This window comes from Callospermophilus lateralis, chromosome 4 (genome assembly GCF_048772815.1).
Source record: "Callospermophilus lateralis isolate mCalLat2 chromosome 4, mCalLat2.hap1, whole genome shotgun sequence".
Classification (NCBI taxonomy): Eukaryota; Metazoa; Chordata; class Mammalia; order Rodentia; family Sciuridae; genus Callospermophilus; species Callospermophilus lateralis.
Window position 1 is genome coordinate 9,770,588 of NC_135308.1, and position 19,076 is coordinate 9,789,663.

The following is a 19,076-nucleotide window of genomic DNA, read 5'->3' on the forward strand; positions in this document are numbered from 1 at the left end:
CCGCCCCACCCTGAGGTCAACCTGATCCTACCTGGCGGGGCCAGGGGGCTCAAAGTCTGAGGCTGCAGGAGCACAGGCCTGCCACGCCCTGGTCCTCCCTCCTCCCTCAGACCCCCACCCTTCCAGGAGTTTAGGCATTTTCCTTTTCTCATGCCCGGGACCCGGGACGGAGCTTTGATGTCCAGTGGCCGGCTCGGTCCCACGTGGTGGTGATGTCTTTGTTTTATTTCTCCCAGGAAGATGCGATCAGGTGTGGGGGAGCCTCATTGTCCTGAAGCTGGGCAGGTCTCCAGGGAGTCTTAGGGGGTAGGTCAGACATGTTCGGGGTGCCCTTGTCTGCATCCCCAGGCAGGGATGCCCCTGTGTCCCAGGGACAAGAGAACACTACTGGGGGGTGCTGGAAGTGGCCTGCTGGAGCCCTGAGGGGTGGGTGGGTGAGTGGGAAGGTTGGAGGGAATGTGGGGGAATCTGTCTCCATGGAGGCTGAGGCCCCCTCTAGGGGGAGGAGAGCTCCCCCACGGGCGGGTGCCAGGGGGAATGAGATCATACATCAGATGTGGAAATGATCATAGTGCTGGAGTGGAAGGAAGGCAGAAGGGGCAGTTCTGATCTGTGGCTCCACAGAAGTGAACCGGAGCCTCCCAGAGCCCCGTCCCCTCCTGTAGCTCACGGAGCCCCTGCCTTGCTGTTAGGAACAGGGCTTCCAGCCCTCTCCGAGGCTGCCTAGCTCCTGCCAGCTCGTCCCAGACCTCTTGTTATCCCCAGCTCCGCCCAGCCACACCTGCAGCTTTGGAGTGAGCAAGGATCTTTAACTGTTAGATGGTTCACCAGAGAGCGTGCTTCCTTATGGGAAGCCATTCAAGAAGAAGGGGGATGACCACCAGCAGAGAAGCATTAGAGGACTTCTGCGTTGCCCTGGAGATAGGTTTAGTCTTCCTCACTAAGACCTGTTTAGTAGATTATGAAATGAATTTTGTGGATTATAACCAGTATTTCTTTTAATGATATGAGATAAGGTAGAATTGAAAAAAATTAGAACACAGCCAATATAATGCGTAAATTATGTTTTCTGTGCCTTTTTACTTGGTAGTGCATTTTCAGTTATGTGTGTATCTGTGAGTACACGTGTATGTGTCCAATCAGGATGTACACTGTATGTTGTACACTATATGTGCTCATTGGCAGATACAAAATGAGTGCCGGAAAGTTACAGTTCATTCCAAGTGTTATTTTAAATGGGAGACTGTTTCTTTCGTGAGATACTGTGTCCTAAAGGTTTGTCTAGCATGTTCCCCCAGAGTCCAGTGTTTAGCAGACATACAGCAGTGCCCTCTTATCCATGTTTTGTTTTTCTCTGTTTCAGTTACTTGTGGGCAACTAAGTCCAAAAATATTAAGTGGGAAATTCCAGAAATAAGCCATTTGCAAGTTTTAAATTACTTTTATCAGTATATTATGATAATTACTCTATTTTATTACTAGCTATGGTTGTTAATCTCTTGCTGTGACTTATTTATAAACAAAGCCTTATCATAGGTATGTATGTAGGGGAGAAAACAGTATATCCTGGATTTCAGGCACCTGTGGGATATCTTGGAATGTGTCTCCATGGGTGAGCAGGACTCCGGGTTATACTGTTGGTGGAGGGGTAGGGGTGTTCATCACATTTTTGCTTGGATGAGTGGTTCATATCTAGATTCCATCTTGGCTCCATGAAAGAGATCTGAGGGCCAGGTGAGATTGGCCACCTTCCCTCCTTTGACCAGGCAGTTTCAACCACGCGCCTTCTCTAGGAGGAAAGAGGGTTGATTGACAGTATTTAAAACAGAGCAACACAGATTGACAAATGGGGATCTAATAAGATAGTGAAATAGGAAAGAAGGACACAGGGCAAAGAAAGCAGGACAGGTGAGGAGGGGAGGGGTCAGAGTCCACCTTCAATTGACCACGCAGAGGAACAGGAACGTTCAGATCTGTTGTTCTTGATTTTACATATAGGATTTCAAATTATCAAGATCATAACCAAAGAAAAGACTAATTTTTCCAGAACACTTTAAGATCCTGCCTTCTATGTCCCTTTTTACAGTTTTATATTATTTCCTGCTTAACCGAGGACTTTCATTTGGAGAGAGAATTCCTAGAAAGTTTGAAGTCATGGATGGAAAGAAATGACTCTTTTTTTTTTTTTTTTTTTTTTGGAAGAGGCATAGAAATTTGAGTGGAATTATGTAATGGGGAAAAATGCAATTTTTATATTGTTTATTAGAGGACCGAACTCTTTGTTAGCTTGAGAAATGAACATGCATCATGCATTACCTGGTTTGCTTATTAAATTAGCATTTGCTATATGGATTACAATACAGAAATGTAACAATGTGGGAAAGGTTGCTTTTTCTGTTTTTCTTTGAGAATGAGCAAGGATCTCCCCCCTCCAGCCAAAAAATCACCCTTCCCATTTATAGTTCCAATAGGAAGGTAGGAGGATCCACAGATACATGCACCCCACACATATTCCTCTCCCACCTGCTCCCACTCACATGTACATACCTACCTTTCTCCCCCACCAAAGCCCAAAGCTTTTTGCTCCTTTCCGTTACAGCTGTGTGCCCTGCCTGCTTTGGGTCCTGCTGTCAGAGATGAGAGGCAGAAGAACAAGACAGATCAAAAGGGGTGGGAGCCTGCAGTGGCTGGCCTGGTTTATGACAGGCACTGGCAAATCTAGAGTTCATAGAACAAGCTGGAGCATGTGAATCTGGGGGAAGGAGCACTGGAAGTGTGCTGGGAGTTGGTGGGTCCCTGGGCGGGGGTCTGTGCCTGAAATCCAGACCAGAAAAGGGAGCAAAGTGCAAAGTGCAGAGTGCATATGTGAGAACAAGCGGACAGACAGCATCCAAGGCTAACTGCTCCCTGCACACGCACAGGGACTGCTGACCCAGGGTCAGGGCTGCCTGCCACTTACCTTCAGCATCTCAGACACAGCCACTCCCAAGAAGCATGCCACGCCAGGGCTTTCTGGAGAAAATTACTTCAAGAAGTACTGTAGATAGTCAAAAATGATCAGATTAAAAAACCTGAATACAAAAAGGACATATAATGGCCATGAACAACCAGAACAATAGCGTTTAGAGTCGTCTAATTATAGTAAGCGTATTTACAAAGCCGAATCCAAAAAATGTCAAATATCTTGGGCTAGGGATATGTTGAGTAAGGTGATCATGTAGTCTTACTATTTTGCATAGTGCATACAGTAGGTTTTCAAAAAAATATTTGTTGAGTGAATAACATTAAAAAAAAAAGAAATTGATAATGATAATCCAAAACTGAAAAATCCAGATCATTCTGACAGAATCAGGTTTGTAGAGAGAGGAAGTAAAATTTTGTTGAATCTTTTATCTCACACAAAGAAAATCAGTGGACACCATTTTATACTTAACTTGTATACTTATAGTTGTAAGTGATATCCATTTAAAGTTAAAATTAAAGTAACGTTAAAAAATAAGTACTGGAGAAGAATGAAAGAACAAAGAAATAAAAATGATGTTGCAAAAGATAAGGGGCTTCTTTCCGTGTAGTTAAGTTTGGGCTGGAAGTAGGACTAAGCTCCTTGGGCCTCAGATAGGCACTAGATTTCCTAGACCCTTTGTCTCTTCATCTGAGAAGAGATGGGAAACAAAAATCTAGAGATCCCCATGACTCCTTCCATCTGTGGGACTGCAGAATGGGCAAAGAACTGGACCCTCTGGGGAAGTCGACAAGTTCTCTTGCTTTTTCTGTCCAGATATGAAAATGACTCAATTTATTATGCTTGATAGGTTAGGTGTAGGCTTTCAAATGGGGACTGTCTGAGGCCATAGCTGAACCCAAGGACAGCTTAATGGTAAGAATTTTAAGCATGAGGTCACCCAGGATAGGGAGGCAATTTGGAGATAGTCAACTTCAACCATGTGCCATGGGCAGCTGTCCTTGCTCCCATGTAGGGACAGGGCTGGGTTTGAGAACAGCATGGAGCTTTGTCAGGAACAGCATGAAATTTGATGTAAAAAGATTCTGGTTCAAATTATGCCTATCCCTTCCTCCTTGTCCCACTTCAGGGAAACAAAGTTGCTAAACTGACCATCTGGAAAATGGGTCTAATCATATCCACTTCATAGGTTTCAGGGAGAGTGAATGGTCAAATGTATACACATGGATTACAATACTGCAAACATAATAGGCACAGGAAAAAACAAGGAAACGCTGAGAGTGTAAACTCACTAGAGTGCAAATACTTCCTTTCTTTTCTCTGTCACATAGATCTTTCTGACATTCAGGGCTAGTATGTTTGCAATTGGAGCAGTTTGTGTAAGAAGCATGAGCACACATGCACCGGGAAGCTCCTGGTCAACCATGGTGCACTGTCAAACATCCATGTCGTTGTCAGGAGTGAAATTTCAGAGCTTGCTTCAGGTGCTAGTGCCCGAGACTGCTCCTGACTCTGGGACCCCACCCAGAGCCTGACTCACAAACCCAGTTTTCTGCCTGTCCTGAATAAAAATTCACATCCTGAACTTGACTTCTGCCATGCTGAATCTCTTGTATATATTGAATAGGAGATTAAAAATAGCCTGGGAAGTCCCATCACTGTGGATTATTTGGGGCTGTCTAATGGCTTCCTCTCGGCATAACCATTAGAACCTTGAGGGCCTTCTCAGACCTAGGCCTCCAGAGTTCATTCCTAGAAGCACAATTATGCTGCATTCTGAAGCTCTCGACCATCCGCGTCTCCTCTTGAAGCCCTGAAAAGCAAACCTAAGGGGAGCTTGGATACTACCAGTCCCCAAAGCCAGTGAATCACACACTGTTCTGTCTGCCAGCCCCCTCTGTGACTCACTTGTCCCTAAATGGTCTTTGCTCTAATCCCCTCCTTCTTCCTTGATGGTATAGTCCAGTATTGCAGGGGACCCTGCTGAAGACCTGCAGAGCATCTGCAGAACTCCCTAAGATTCCCCTCCTGGGGTTATTCTAGGACTTAACAGAGGACTTGGCATGGAATTCAATATTTAATAAATAGTGTGGAAAGACTGAAAACCACATTCATGAAAAAATAATTTAACTTCTTTTGATTTTAAACTCAAATAAGACACAGGCTGCGCACAGAGCCCCTGGTCAGCGTGAAGTAAGCTAGGTTACTGTTCTGAGATGGTACGATTCCAGTCCAATGTGAAGACATGTGATACTGAGGTCACTTACGCAGCTAATACCAGGTGAATACAGAACTTGACCTGGACTCCTAAGAGGTCGGTCCAGTGCACAACTGGAAGAAGCCCCTCCCACTCTGCCTCTGGCTGGAGGACCTGGCTCAGCCTTCATGGTTCCCCCACCGTGAAGCTGCCGTACCAATTCTGCGCCAGGGTTCCTATATTTGGCCTCCAGGACCCTTGCCAAGGAGAGCTCTATTCAAACCATTTGGGCATCCATTAGCTGCTTATCCCTCAAAAATAGTCCGCGTGGGCCTGGACGCATCCTGAGAGTGCTATTTGGGCATTTCTTAAGAGTGACAAGAACAGTGCGGCTCACTGTGCCACGTGGGCAGTCAGAGCACCTGGGAGGCTGTGTGCACGCTGGGGGGTGCGGCGCCAGGTGGTGCCTGAGCACTCAGCACTCCCCTCTGCCTGCTCCTGTTACTGACCACCTTGTAGAAAGCCGGGAGCATGGTCCTGCTGACGCTCCCTGTGGCGTCCTGTCCGCATGCCCACCTTCTCATTGGATGCTGCTCTGCTGGCCCCGGGGTGGGCCGTACCTCTCATCCAGCCTGGTGTTTGGAGGGGAGAAGGGGCCAGTGTGAAGGAGAAAGGTGCCAACGCTGGAGTCCAGATGCTGGGGCTCCTGGCCTTTCTCTGGCAGCAACTTGCTGTGCGACCTCCGGACCTGTGTCCCCAGGGGAAGTCACTGGCATTTCTGATGGGGTATTTTTCCTGCATGGAATTGTTGTGTGCGATGCAGGACATTTAGCCTACCTGGGCCTGTTGTGTCTCATCCGTGCCTATCAGAAAGTCTGTCCTGTTCCCCAGGACGGAGACAGCTCCTCCGGGAGAGACCCCTAGTTCTGTGATCACGCATCTGTTCGGTGATTCCCTCACCCCTGACATTCTGGTGTTCAAGGGAAACTGGGGGTACTGATATTTTCACTTTAGGAATCTTCTCCTCCCCACCATCCCGCCATGAGATCCCTCTCATCCACATCTTCCCTGATTCTAGGGCTTCCCCAGCAGCCATGCCCTCCCCCATTCAAAACTCACCCCTCTGTGTCTGAGACCTCGTGGCTGACTCTCTGCTTGGTGGGATGATCACTCACCAATTTAAGTACCGGTGAAGCTAATGGCTCATTCCACCCATAAAAAGGCACGCTCACTTGCTTTTCCAGGCACAGGTGCTTAGAAGCTGGAGCTGGGGAAGCGTATGGGTGAGTCTGTAGTGGGAGAGCAGTGCTGGGTGGGACGGAAATGACAACCCAGGCGGGTCCCCAGCCCGCCTGGACAAAACACGGCCAGCCTTCCCCTCCTAATCTTTTCCCCAAGCCGACACTACTGCTGAGTCTCCTTGTGCCTGTACTTGAACCTGCGCACAGAGCAGGCTGCCCGAGGGAACACACACAGACTCAAATCCCAACTCTGCTTCTTGCTGTCTGTGTGACTTGGTATCAATTACCCAACTGTGCAGAGCTGCCATTTCCTCATTATCAAAAATAAATCAGATATACCTTTGCTTTTCCTGGTACAATGTAGATGCGGAAGAAATGGCAGCCGTTGTTAATGCTGTCCCCATAAGTCTTACCACTGCTCTCTCCTCTCATTCAAAGGACACCAAAGCCTTTCTAACTGAATACAAGATACAGACTCCTTCGCTGGTGTGGAGGCTTCTGTGGTTTCCCTGTCCCATTCTAGTGTTCAGTCCCAGTGTACCCTGCATCAACCCAGTGGGTCCCCTCTGTTCTGAATAAACCCAGTCCACCACTCATCCCACTGTCCAGATGCAAAGTCATTTCACCACCCTAGGCATTTCACCTAAATGGCATGATGACCCCTCGTCACCTGGGGTAAGGCCGCACTGGCATCTGTGCCAGCTGAAGCTGAAGTCCTCTCCCACCTGCTGTGCTGATCCATGCCCAGCCCCACAGGGGCCTCTTGACCGACCAGTCGGCGTTCCTCCAAAGTGCTTGGGAGCATGCACTAGGCTGTGTTTTGCTGTGGCATGACATGGCATGACTGTTGAACCGCCTGTGCAAGATGACACTCAGGTCACACCCGCAGGCCGAGCGCTGGGGAGGCTGCTGTCCTGGCTCCACTGACCGCTGATGCCAGAGGCTAACCAGGGTGCCGCCAGGCTCCTCTCAGGCCGGGTGCTCCTTGGCACTGCTGTGCTCTCCAGGAGGTCTTGCCTCCCTCTGCCCCCGGGTCTTCTGGTCCTTCCTCAGAGCATCCCATGCACAGCAGATCTTTCAGACCTTGGCTGCAATAGAAATGGTGTAGCAATTAGCAGGAGGATTTTTAAGGGTCCCATGTACCCTGAGATTCTTGTACACAGATCCTCTTGAGGAACAAATCAGACCAGGTACAAACGCTGGTTGCTGAGCTACGGTGGAAGAATCGTTGTGACTTTGGCTCCTGGTTTGGTTATTTACTGAGGGTACTGGTTTCCTAGGGCTGGAGCACCTTACCATAAAACCAAGGTGAGGATTTCAAACTCAAGGTGCCAACAGGCTACGCTTGCTCCAGGGTTCTAGGGAGGATCCCTCCCCGCCTCTTCCAGCTTATGGTCACCCTGGACATTCCTTGGCTTGAGGCTTCTTCTCTCCAATCTCTGCCTCCATTTTTGTATGGATTCTCAGTATATCACTCATAATGACTTGCCATTGAACTTAAGGCCCACTTGGGTTATCAGAGATGATCTCATTTTGGGATCTTTAATGACATCTGAGGAAATCCTTTTTTTTTTTTTTTTTTTCAAATAAGACCACATTCACAGTCATTAGGATTAAGATGTGGATGTATCTTACTCAACTCACTCTACTGAATGGAAATGTCACTTGGCCTCTCTGACCCTCAGTTTCTTCATTCATAAAATGCAGATAGCATTCCTACTCCACCACACAGTTATGAACACTAAAGTAAAAGAGTGTGTACGTAGCGAATATTCTATGAGTACCTTCTTTATCATGCAGGTTCTGATCCCATGGTCATCTCCAATTCCTTGACCATGCACACTGCCGCTCACCTCTGTGACATCTCCGGTTCCCTCCGTGGTCTTCCTCCCCTGGCTCCCTGACATTCTCTATGTTCCCCAGACTCCCAGCACAGTAGCTTCCAGGTAGAGTTGTGCGTAAATACATAGCACATTTAAAAATTAATCCATAGCCCTAGGCCAGACTGGCTTCCCCTGAGTCCTCAGGACCATGGAGGAAGCAGTAGTGAGAATCTAGTTCCTCCCCTGGCCACTAGAGAGGAACTTAAGTCACCAGATGGGGATGCTCGACTTGGCTCTGCCACCTCAGAGCTGTGTGACCTTAGTCTAGCATCTTAACTTCTTTGAGCCCCAGGTCCCTCATCTGAGAGTGAAGCTGATGATGTCTCTCTTGTGGGCCTGGCTCTGGCTCAGGGAAGCTCAGCTGGGATCCTGTGGGTGCGAAGTGCTCCCTGAGCACAGCCTCATCCTCATTCTGGCTCGGGCCAAGGGCTGCATCCTCTGACTCCAAGGGCTTGCCCCTGCTCAGCTCCCCTTCTTTCTTCAGGTGGGCTTCTCTGCCTCCTCCACTCCTCTCCTGGCAAGAGCTTCCTCACTCAGCCCCTCGCCTTCAGACAGCCCGGCCCTGAGCAGATTGTGCAGGCTGCAGACTCTTGACTGGGGACTTCACATCCAGGCACTAGGCTTGCCTCCCGGCTCGGGTCCCCCTGGCACCATCAGGACCAGCCTGATACCAGAGAAAGAAGGCCCATTGTGTGGCATGGGAGAGGCCTGGCGGGGGCCTCTGGACCCAGCACAATGAGGAGAAAGGAGACCGAGTACTCGTGGGCAGCTAGATCTAGGTCAAGTCTGCGCGCTCTCTAGTCACACAGACCCTCTGAGCCTCGTTCTCCTCACCTGAGAATGGAGATGACAGTCCTTGCAGGGCTGTGGGGAGGACCACCCTGACTCAGAGGGAAGGACCCTGACATCCATGACGCATTCTGTGTGCTGGTGCAGGGCGGAGGCTTTTTCTCATCTAATTGGTACAGCTCTGTGCAGAGCTAAGGTGAGAAAAGCAAGGTTTGGACCTGGGACATGACTAGCCAAGAGCTGACATCTGTGATCCACTCTGCACTGGTCTAGCTCTCACCCCAGAGCTGGCCCCGCCGCTCCCCACGAGCTCGGATCCCGGCCCCTAGTGGAAAGGCACCCTGACTCTTGGAGGAAAGGGGCTCCAGTTTGGCCTCAGTGTCACTTAGCCACGTGAGGATGTGGGCAGGCAGCCTGCTGGCTCGTGCCACCTTCCACTGGCAGAGTGACCGGTACCTGTGGTCCTTTGAGCGGACTGGGTGACAGCACTCTCCAGAGCTGCAGTCCCTGTCTTCAGTGAGCTCCAGGCAGTGCCTTCGCTGCTCCTCCCACCTCCTTTCCTGTCCTGCCTCCTTCTCACCTTCTGCTCCAGCACCGACCAGCTCAAGGGAGCCCCAGAACACTGAGCTTTCTCACCCTGGCCCTGGCCTCTTCGCCAGATTCTGACCTGTCCCTCATGCTCTGACCGGGGTCCCTCCCTGGCTCCCCTGGCCTCATGCTGAGTAGGGAGCCCATCTTTGGCTCCCACAAAGCCCCCACGTGTCCATTTGTGTCTCTGAATCAACCAAGTGTGATGACATTGGGCCTTGATCCTTCTCTTTTCGTGGTCCAGGGATGTTTTTAGTGGGGTCAGGGAGGGCCTGGGCCAGTGGTTCTTGGAGGGCGGGCAAGAGAGAGGCCATCTTTTTTTTTTTTTTTAATTATTGGTTGTTCAAAACATTACAAAGCTCATGATAAATCATCTTTCATACATTTGACTCAATTGGGTTATGAACTCCCATTTTTACCCCAAATACAAATTGCAGAATCACATCGGTTACACACTCACATTTTTACATAATGGCATATTAGTGACTGTTGTATTCTGCTACCTTTCCTATCCCCTACTATCCCCCCTCCCCTCCCCTCCCATCTTCCCTCTCTACCTCATCTGCTGTTGTTCAATTCTCTCTCTTGTTCCCGCCCCCTTTCCCCTCACAACCTCTTATATGTAATTTTGTGTAACAGTGAGGGTCTCTTACCATTTCCATATGCTTTCCCTTCGAGAGAGGCCATCTTGAAAAGGTTTTAACATCTCTGTCCAACTCCCTCTCACCCCATGTCGGAGCTGGCTGGAGACAGGTGGGGTGTGGAGAAAGAAGTTCAGAGGGGTGGTTATTTTTTCAAAATACCTCTAGGCAATTCCAACTGGAGACTGGCCTCTCACCAGCCTCCTTGCCTTGGGAAGGCCACTGAGCTGCCCAGGGAGACAGAGGAACACCCCTTGTTCACAGGGGTTTGGGAAACTCAAGTTCGCCCTCAGGCCTCAAGACAAGGAAGCCAACGGCGACATCGGCATTACTGCCTGAACTTGACCCAGTGATGCGGAAAAGGGTGGGTATTTGGGGAAGTGAGAGCTGGTGGAAAGAGGGCCTAGGGGTGAGAGCAAGTGCAGTACCCCCGAGGTTCCTCTGCAGTGTATAGAGACCCTCCTTAGGCTGATAATCTGTCAGTGGTAAACTACTTCTTTTTTGTTTCAGGGTTTGACTGTGTCCTGAGCTGGTGAGAGACGCCTTCTGTGACTTTCAGTCCGATCAGCCACCAGATCCCAGCAAACATGACCCTCGCTGGTAGGTCCCCACATGGCACAGAAGCATGGGCTATTCCTCTGCACATAATGATTTATGGACGCACAAAGACGTGTCTACTTGTAGGGCCAAGTAGGATCTGACCCCAAAGTCAAGCAGAAACGGAGACACCTATAATATGAAAACAGGCCTTCAAGTTTCTAAAAAGTAATGCAGGCCAACGTCATCATCTAAACTCGGCTGTCAGATAACCCAGGACCACACTAGTGGGAAACTAATCATGTATTGCCCAGCTGTGCCATCTCCCAAATTAGTGATTTAAAAAAATTTTTTTTATTTATTTATATGTGTGTGTGTGTGTCTGGTATTGAAGATTGAACCCAGGGTGCTGTGCCACTGCTACCTATCTAGCCCCTTTTTAATATTCTATTTTGAGGCAAGGTCTCACAAATTTGCCAAGGGTGGCCTTGAACTTGTGATTTTCTGGCCTTAGCCTCTGAAGTTGCTGGGATTACCCAACATGCACCAGTACACCTGGCCCCAAAGTAATGATTTTGCAAATGAATAAAAATAAGTGCAATTAGAATTTTTGGGCCACCCCCTCTCCCCGCACTGACAATTTCTTCTTGTGCACACATTCTGCCTCTGTGCTTTCAGCGGGTCTGACCACAAGCCTGGGAAGAGAGCCCAGGGGTGGAGCATGGAGATGCCTCCCGTGAGGAGGAAGGGCTTTTTTTCTCGTCCCAGCCTTTGTCCCACCGTGGTGGCTCCTGACCATCTCAGTCCCCGGGTGGCGGGTGGGATCATAACTGAAGTTTTTCTTCCTTTTGCTCATTGGTGTACTTTTTTTTTAAAAGTTTTTTAAATGCCCATGTGGTGTTTCTGCCGAAGGCCTGAGAATGCCGGGCACAAAAGCTGTCCACTAGCTCCAGGGAAGTGGGGAGGGACGGACAGGGGTCACCCCCGTGGCCTGGGCGGCTCTGAACTGTGACCTCCAAACACAGAGGGAGTTGGTGGTGGTGGAGATACACTCCTGCCTCATGGACACCAGCCACGCTGGCTTTGGCCACTGTGCTGGGAAGGTCAGGAAGAGCAGCCCCACTCAGCACCCAGCAAAGGTGTGGAGCAGAGGGACAGTGAAGACTCCCTGTCCTGTCTTCTTCTCCACCCTCTGTGTGGCCCTACCCAGTGCTTCTGGTAGAATGGAGCATGGATTTCCTGCATCCCAGTGCCAAAGAAGTGGCCCATCCAGGGTGGGCGTGGGGAGACAGAAAGCTGGGTCCTGGAGTCAAGCTGGGGGCTGGTGGTGGTGCTTGGGGTCTATACCTGAGGGTGCCTGGCATTTGGTGCTAGGAGGGGAGAAATACTGGAGGACAGATGGGGCCACTGGGTGCTCTGGAAGGGGACAGATGAGGGGCTGAATCACACGCCAGAATCCTAAAGAGGTGGCTCCAGACGTGGGAGGCGTGGGTGCAGGTGGCTTGGGTGAACTCCAGGCCAACTCATGTGGTCGTGGGTCTCAGAGGCCAGCCAGGGTCCCCAACTTCACCTGCCGGATGTTTCCGCAGCCTACAAGGAGAAGATGAAGGAGCTCCCACTGGTGTCCCTGTTCTGCTCCTGCTTCCTGGCTGACCCTCTGAATAAGTCATCTTACAAATATGAAGGTCAGTGAGGACTCAGTTGGGGAAGAAAGGAGTAGAGGCTCCCTCCTGTGCATGGGGGTGCAGTCCCCAGCCCCCATTTCGTGAAACTCTCCTTGCCGTGCGCATGCTCCTACCCAGAGTGCCAGGGTCCGAGCTGCAGGGCTCCAGCCTGGGGCACTAGATGGCCGCTGGGCTCTGAATCAGGCCCTCCCTAGAGCACTCCCTCTTAGCTTCGCCTTTGTTCATTTCTTGAACAAACAACATCAAGGGGAACCAGGCAGAGTCCACCCTCGGGAACAAACCAGAAGGGAAGAGGGGACACGGGGTGGCTGAGGGGTCTCCTAGGGAAGGAGGAGATGTCCGAGAGTCTGGAGGTGGGAAGAGGGCTTCCTGCCTGGCTGTGGTGGCTGTACTGCTCGGGGCCAGTGTCAGAGACGGTTCCCAGACACTGGAGGTCCAGGGTCTCCCGCTGGGTGTGGGGGACAGGTCACCTCCTATTTCCTGTTGGGAGGAAGGGGTGGGGTTGGCCTGGCAGTAGGAGATGGTGGGTTTGGATGACCTGGGATTGTCTTTCCTGTCTAGGCTGGTGTGGGAGACAGTGTAGGAGGAAAAGTCAAAGCCAGCGGAAAGACAGTGCTGACTGGACAGAAAGAAGAGAACAGGGTAGGAGGAGTCAGGGTCCACAGCCGAGCGGTCAGTGGGTAGCGGGTCGAGAAGGGGCCTGGGGGGCAGTGGGTAAAATGCCCCACTGTCTGTCACCAGCAAGGACAATGGGTGCAAGAGCTAACCCTCGGAGGAGGCTGGTGGTCGAGGCAGAAGCCAAGGCAGCTGCTGTTGCTGTGGCTGGTGTCAGACATCGCATGTCCCCAGGGCCCTACTCGAGGAGCCTGGGGCCTCACTGTGGCTATGGACCTTGGGCCCTATCAGCCCTCTGACCTTAGGTAGCAGTGCTCAGGACAGAACCAGGCCCCTGGCCACTGGTTGGCCACGGGGACCCAGCTCTCCCGGTCCCTGTGCATGCTTTGGGAGGGCCCAGCTATTCTTCAGCAGGTAAGCAGCCCTCGCTCTCATCCTGCAGCAGACACAGTGGACCTGAACTGGTGCGTCATCTCGGACATGGAAGTCATTGAACTGAACAAATGCACCTCGGGCCAGTCCTTTGAAGTCATCCTGAAGCCACCTTCCTTTGATGGGGTACCCGAGTTCAATGCCTCCCTTCCCCGGCGGCGAGACCCATCACTGGAAGAGATCCAGAAGAAACTAGAAGCGGCCGAGGAACGAAGGAAGGTAAGTGCTCCCCTTTCTTTCTACGCCCCATCTTAGCATGGGCAGGAGGGAGCTGGAGAAGACGGGTGGTGGCCCTGAGCTGGGGTAAGGTCATATCTAGACAGGGCCACCCGGGGACAGGGCAGAGGAAGAAACTCCAATAAGAGAAAGAAAGAAGTCAGTGCTCCCATCCTGCAGGAGCTCACAGCTTGGTTAGGAGGACAACGCACTGTGCCACTTGTCTCCCAGAGGTGGCCTTATATGAGTGACAAGAGTAACACGGTAAAAAATGTTAGGGATGTAAAGTAAGAATTTCTTCACTGGGAGGGAGGGGACAAGGCCATGGTGCATTTCCTCAGTAGGCCTTCTGGGTTCCCTATTGATGCTCGTGGCTCAACTCTGACACCCTTTTGGTATAAGCTCTTCTTCATCCTTTAGCCGAAAACAATCCTTTCCTCTTTGGAACTCCTGTGGCACTTCCTCTCCACTCTTAAAAGCTCTTCTCACATGTTAGTCTGGGTTTTATTTATGTATTTTTAAAATTTTTAATTTGTTCTAATTAGTTGTCCATGACAGTAGTATGTACTTTGATACATCATATATAATGGAGTATAATTTCTCATGTACATGATGTAGACTCACACTGGTCATATAGATATATATGTCCGTAGGGTGATAATGTCTGATTCATTCTACTTTCTTTCTTACCCCCATACCCCCTCCTCTCCCTTCATTCCCCTATACATAATCTAAAATAATTCTATTCTTTCTTAACCCCCTCATTGTGAATTAGCATCTGCATATCAGAGAAAACATTCGGCTTTTGGTTTTGGGGGGATTGGCTTATTTCACTTAGCATGATATTCTCCAGCTCCACCCATTTACCTGCAAATGCCATAATTTTATTTTTCTTTAAGGCTGAGTAATATTCCATTGTATATATACACCACTTTTTTTTTTTATCCATTATTTGTTGAAGGGCACCTAGGTGGTATTTCTTATTTCTACTAGACCTTTTCTTTCTTTCCTAGTTTGCTAGAATAATACCTGGAACTTAGTATGAGATCATTTAGTGTTTGTGAATTAATTAATTAATATGATGGTGGTGATGGTCCTGAGGATATTTAGAACAAAACTGAGAAACATCAAGGGCTGTGGGAAGCTCTGCAGGTGGTGGGAGGGTGCGGGAAGGTCCCTGCTTCCTGCTCACAGGTGGGAAAGCAAGCTGAGTGAGGCAGGCATGTGTCCTGAGTGCTGAACTCTTAATCCAAGGTGGTAAAGTCTGGATTTTACCCTGAAGAGCCTTTCTCTCCCTTTGTGCTTCCTCAGTACCAGGAAGCTGAGCTCCTGAAGCACCTAGCAGAGAAACGAGAGCATGAGCGAGAGGTGATCCAAAAAGCCATTGAGGAAAACAACAACTTCATCAAGATGGCTAAGGAGAAACTGGCCCAGAAGATGGAATCCAATAAGGAGAACCGGGAGGCCCACCTTGCCGCCATGTTGGAACGGCTGCAAGAGAAGGTAAATGGTCCTGGATTCCAAAGGAGGCTCCTGGGGTGCTCTGTCTTCCTTCCATGGCAAGTGTATTTGGACCTACATATGTTTCAGGGGGAAGCAGCCTCAGCAGGAATGGAAATCGTTTGGTTAGGCAGGATCCTTAGAGCTCCAATGGGATGCTTTGGAAAGTTACAGGCAAGAAACACAAACCAAGCTCTGGGTTTCCTCAGGGAATTTTCTGCAATAACACAACTAAAAATTCTCATTGTCTTAGGGACCTTGTATCCTTCATTAAATGGAGAAAGCTTGTTTAAGGCAAGGGAGTAGGGACAGACACATGGCTGTACATTCTGGGCTTCATCCTTGAATGAACTGATTTAATGAAAGTTGCTGACTCTGAAGTCCAAGGTAGGACAAGCTGAGTCGCCCATTGAGCAGGAAACAGTTCTCTCCAGACCTTTTGATAGGGACCAAGTGAGTCTCAGGTTCTTTCCACGAGGATGCTATTTGTCAATAAACCAAATGGTGTCACCTGAATATGAGAAATGTGAGAGACTGGGGTTGGTCCCCCGTGTCAGCAGGATAACAGCCCGTGCTGCGCTGGAGAACACGCTGGCCTCATTTCCTGAGTCTCAAGGCCGCCCCAGTTTCTCCTGCAGCTCCTGGGAAGCTCCAGCTCTGTGTTTTATTTCCAGGAGCCGCCTGCTGCGCGGTGACTCCCGGGACCCGATCGGTGGCCTCGTCCCATGGTGAGCAGCGTGGTCCCCACTCCTTCCCGCCCATCCACCTAGAAACTGTACTGGAAAGATCTGGTTTCTTCTCCAGGGATCTGTACGTTGTGCAGGCCCTGGCTCTGGTCAGCACGTGCCAGCCCCTCACTCTGCTGCTATCCTATGAGGGGCAGCAAGTACCCTGTGGGCGGGAAGCAATCTGGGTCTGATTTCAGGCTTCCCCAATCAATAAGGGACGACTCGAGACAAACTCTTGAAGAAAAACTAAAAATCTGCAGTCAGAATAGGAGGGGGCATGGGCTCAGAGACCAAGTCCAAAACAAATAATTGAGGCTGGTCCCGTGATAGAGAGATTGAAAGACTGTTTGCCAACACTTTTGTCTCATTATACTACTGCCTCTCAAGTCCACGGTGGTAAGCAGAACAGGCATTATCCTTGATGCAGATGAACAAACCAGTCAGAGAGTCAGATGACTTGCGCTGGGTGACACAGCCAACACGGGTAGAGTTGGGACTAGAAACCAGTGCTTCGGCTCTGGGTCCAGGTGGCTCTTTGCTTGCGTGTGTTAGGGAGAACAGCCCACCGTTGTGTCGCTAGGCTTTCATCACTGAGAGGGCCTTTGGAGACAAGGAAAGGGAGGCTGGAAACCCAGGGCCCGGGAGCTCACCTGAGAAGCAATTGGAAAGGTTCACACTGGGGAACATGAGCTGTGGAGGTAAGGTAGACTCCAGGCAGCAAGGTGCCAGCACAGACATCTGAGAGGGCATCTTTCTCTGGGACCTTGATCCCACTCACCTTTATTCACTGGAGGTGGGGTGGGAAAACCTTCTGGGCCAGTCTTTGGGTCACCAGTGGTCTACACTGGAATTATTTGGTGCAAAGTTTAAAACTACACATACTTGGACCCTGCCACAGACCTACTACCATGGCTTTCTAGGGTTGGTCTCTGGGGACCACAGAGGCTCCCAGGTGATGCTGACACATGTCGGAGTTTGGGAACCACTGCTTGATCTACACTGCTCTCGGCCTCCAACCCATGGGACGTTCCAGGGCCTCTCTAGGGACAGAGCTCTAGATTAAGGTCTAGCTTGGGAGCCTGGGCTGCCTCAGTGGGTCTACTTCAGGTCAGTTCTGCCATTTGGACGTGATTATACCAGGGACTGGAAGGGGGTCATTTACCCAGCACCTGCCAAAGGCAGGACGCAGCCCTGCAGGTGGACGCTGCCATCACAGAGCTCAGGAGGTGCCAGAGCCGCCCTCCAGGCCCCGCCCTGATCAGAGACCGTGGCCCACCTGGAGGAGAGGCTGTGGCCACGCAGCTGGTGGGCCGCAAAGGGCGGGGCCTGCCTTTGGGCTGGATTTCAAATGAAGGCTCTCTTACTGTAAGTGTAAGAAAGCGGTGGAGGAGGCCGAGGGGGGTGGGCAATAAGCACTAGGGGGATGGACCAGGAATTCAGGCAGGTGTCCCAGGCTGGCGACTTGTAGGCGGGGCTTGCTCTCCTGGGGGCTCCTCCGCACAGGCTACCCCAGTGGCTCCCTGTAGTAGGTCAAGCCAAGCCGCCAGTCCAGCTGTCACAGTAGCCAGAGGAGGGGGAAAGAGGCTGGGGGCCCTGCGGGAGGCTGGGACCCACCAGACCCTGGGCTCACTCACCTGCCGCCTTCTGCCCCTCCCAGGACGCCTTGGCCGACACTGCTCCGCTGTTCCTGATGGCCATCCTGTGCTGCCCTTCTCTCGCCCCTCTGCCTTCCTTTAGGCCCGGGCAGCCTGGGTGACCTGCCCTGTCCCTCCCTTTCTTCCCAGGACAAGCACGCGGAGGAGGTGCGGAAAAACAAGGAGCTGAAGGAAGAGGCCTCCAGGTAAAGCCCAGAGGCCAACGAGGTTTCCAGGACAGCCGGACAGTCCCGCAGCTCGCGGTCCAGCAGCCTCGCCCGCCGGCTGCTCTCCCAGCGCTGGGGTTTGGGGGGAGGGGGGTGGCCCAGGGGCGTTTCCTCTGCTTTTGGTGTTTGTACATGTAAAGAATTGACCAGTGAAGCCATCCTATTTGTTTCTGGGGAGCAATGATGGGGTGGGAGAGGGGAGAGAAGGAGAGTTTGGGAAAGGAGAAGAAGTCACGGACATTGCTGCGACACTACCCACTGCAGGCTCAGCCGACCAAGGCCTCGATTTTCACAGCTCTGCCTGGAAGAGCAGCCTCCAGGCACCGGGCTGAGGGAAGATGAGAACCGGGGCAGTGGAAGTTCAGGGTGAAGGATGGGCAGAGTCCTGAGGGGTCGTGGCTGCAGGGCCCACAGGATAAGAAGCCCAACGAGAGCAGTGCAAGGCAGACATGTCGCTCTGCCTAGCAGCAGGAGGAATGAGGTGCGTGTGCGTGTGTGTTAACCATCATCTTTTGATCATCATGACCAATGAAACATTTACTACAAGTCTCCAGTTCTTTATTTCCTGAATTTGTTTTTTGGGTGACTGGTAGAAGGTTCTAGAAATTTATCCGCCTCCCATCTGATAGCAGGTGTCTCTTAATTTTGCCATCCATGTATCTGAGGTGCTGGGAGAGGTTGGTTCATTTATGCTGGCCTTTGGCATAATTGAAAGGTTTGCTTTTCCCTTCTTTTAAACCCTCCCTGTGGGTTGTTCCTTACTGGGTTGAGTGTAATGAATTGATAAGAAAAGAAACCCAATCTTCCTTTCCATGGACTGACATTCTAATATGGTGCCCAGGATTCATTGTAAGAAAGAAGTTGCCTTAATCTGTTAGGCTGCTTTAACAAAATACCTTAGTCTGGGTCATTTATAAAGGAAAGAGATTTATTGCTCACACGTCTGAAGTCTGGGAGGTCCAAGATCGTCTGGTCAAAGCTGCTCTCCGCTCAGTCCTCATATGGCAAAACGGTAAAATGAGGGTGAAGCCCTCATGAGCTCATCACCTCCTGAAGGTCCTACCTCTTAACACCATTGCATGGGGGGGTAGGTTTCGAATAGGAATTTGGGGGAAACCTCAACAGTCAGACCCTGGCAGAAGCCCTTCTCACCCTGGGAGCTTTGGAATTCTCAGTGAATCTCAAAATGTGAGCAAGAAAAT

At 50.7% G+C, this 19,076-nt stretch overlaps 1 protein-coding gene across 1 annotated transcript in view; it reads left to right on the forward strand.

The window, feature by feature from the left end:
• The window catches only part of Stmn4 (stathmin 4), a 36,144-nt gene extending 18,207 nt beyond the window's left edge, over positions 1-17,937 (forward strand). Inside the window, exons 2-6 of the mRNA XM_076852280.1 lie at positions 10,811-10,900; positions 12,427-12,522; positions 13,580-13,788; positions 15,097-15,288; positions 17,798-17,937. Of these exons, the coding sequence (XP_076708395.1) occupies positions 10,888-10,900; positions 12,427-12,522; positions 13,580-13,788; positions 15,097-15,288; positions 17,798-17,857 (570 nt within the window). The 5' untranslated portion in view covers positions 10,811-10,887 and the 3' untranslated portion in view covers positions 17,858-17,937. The remainder of the gene's footprint in view (positions 1-10,810; positions 10,901-12,426; positions 12,523-13,579; positions 13,789-15,096; positions 15,289-17,797) is intronic.
• The last annotated feature ends 1,139 nt before the right edge of the window (positions 17,938-19,076 follow it).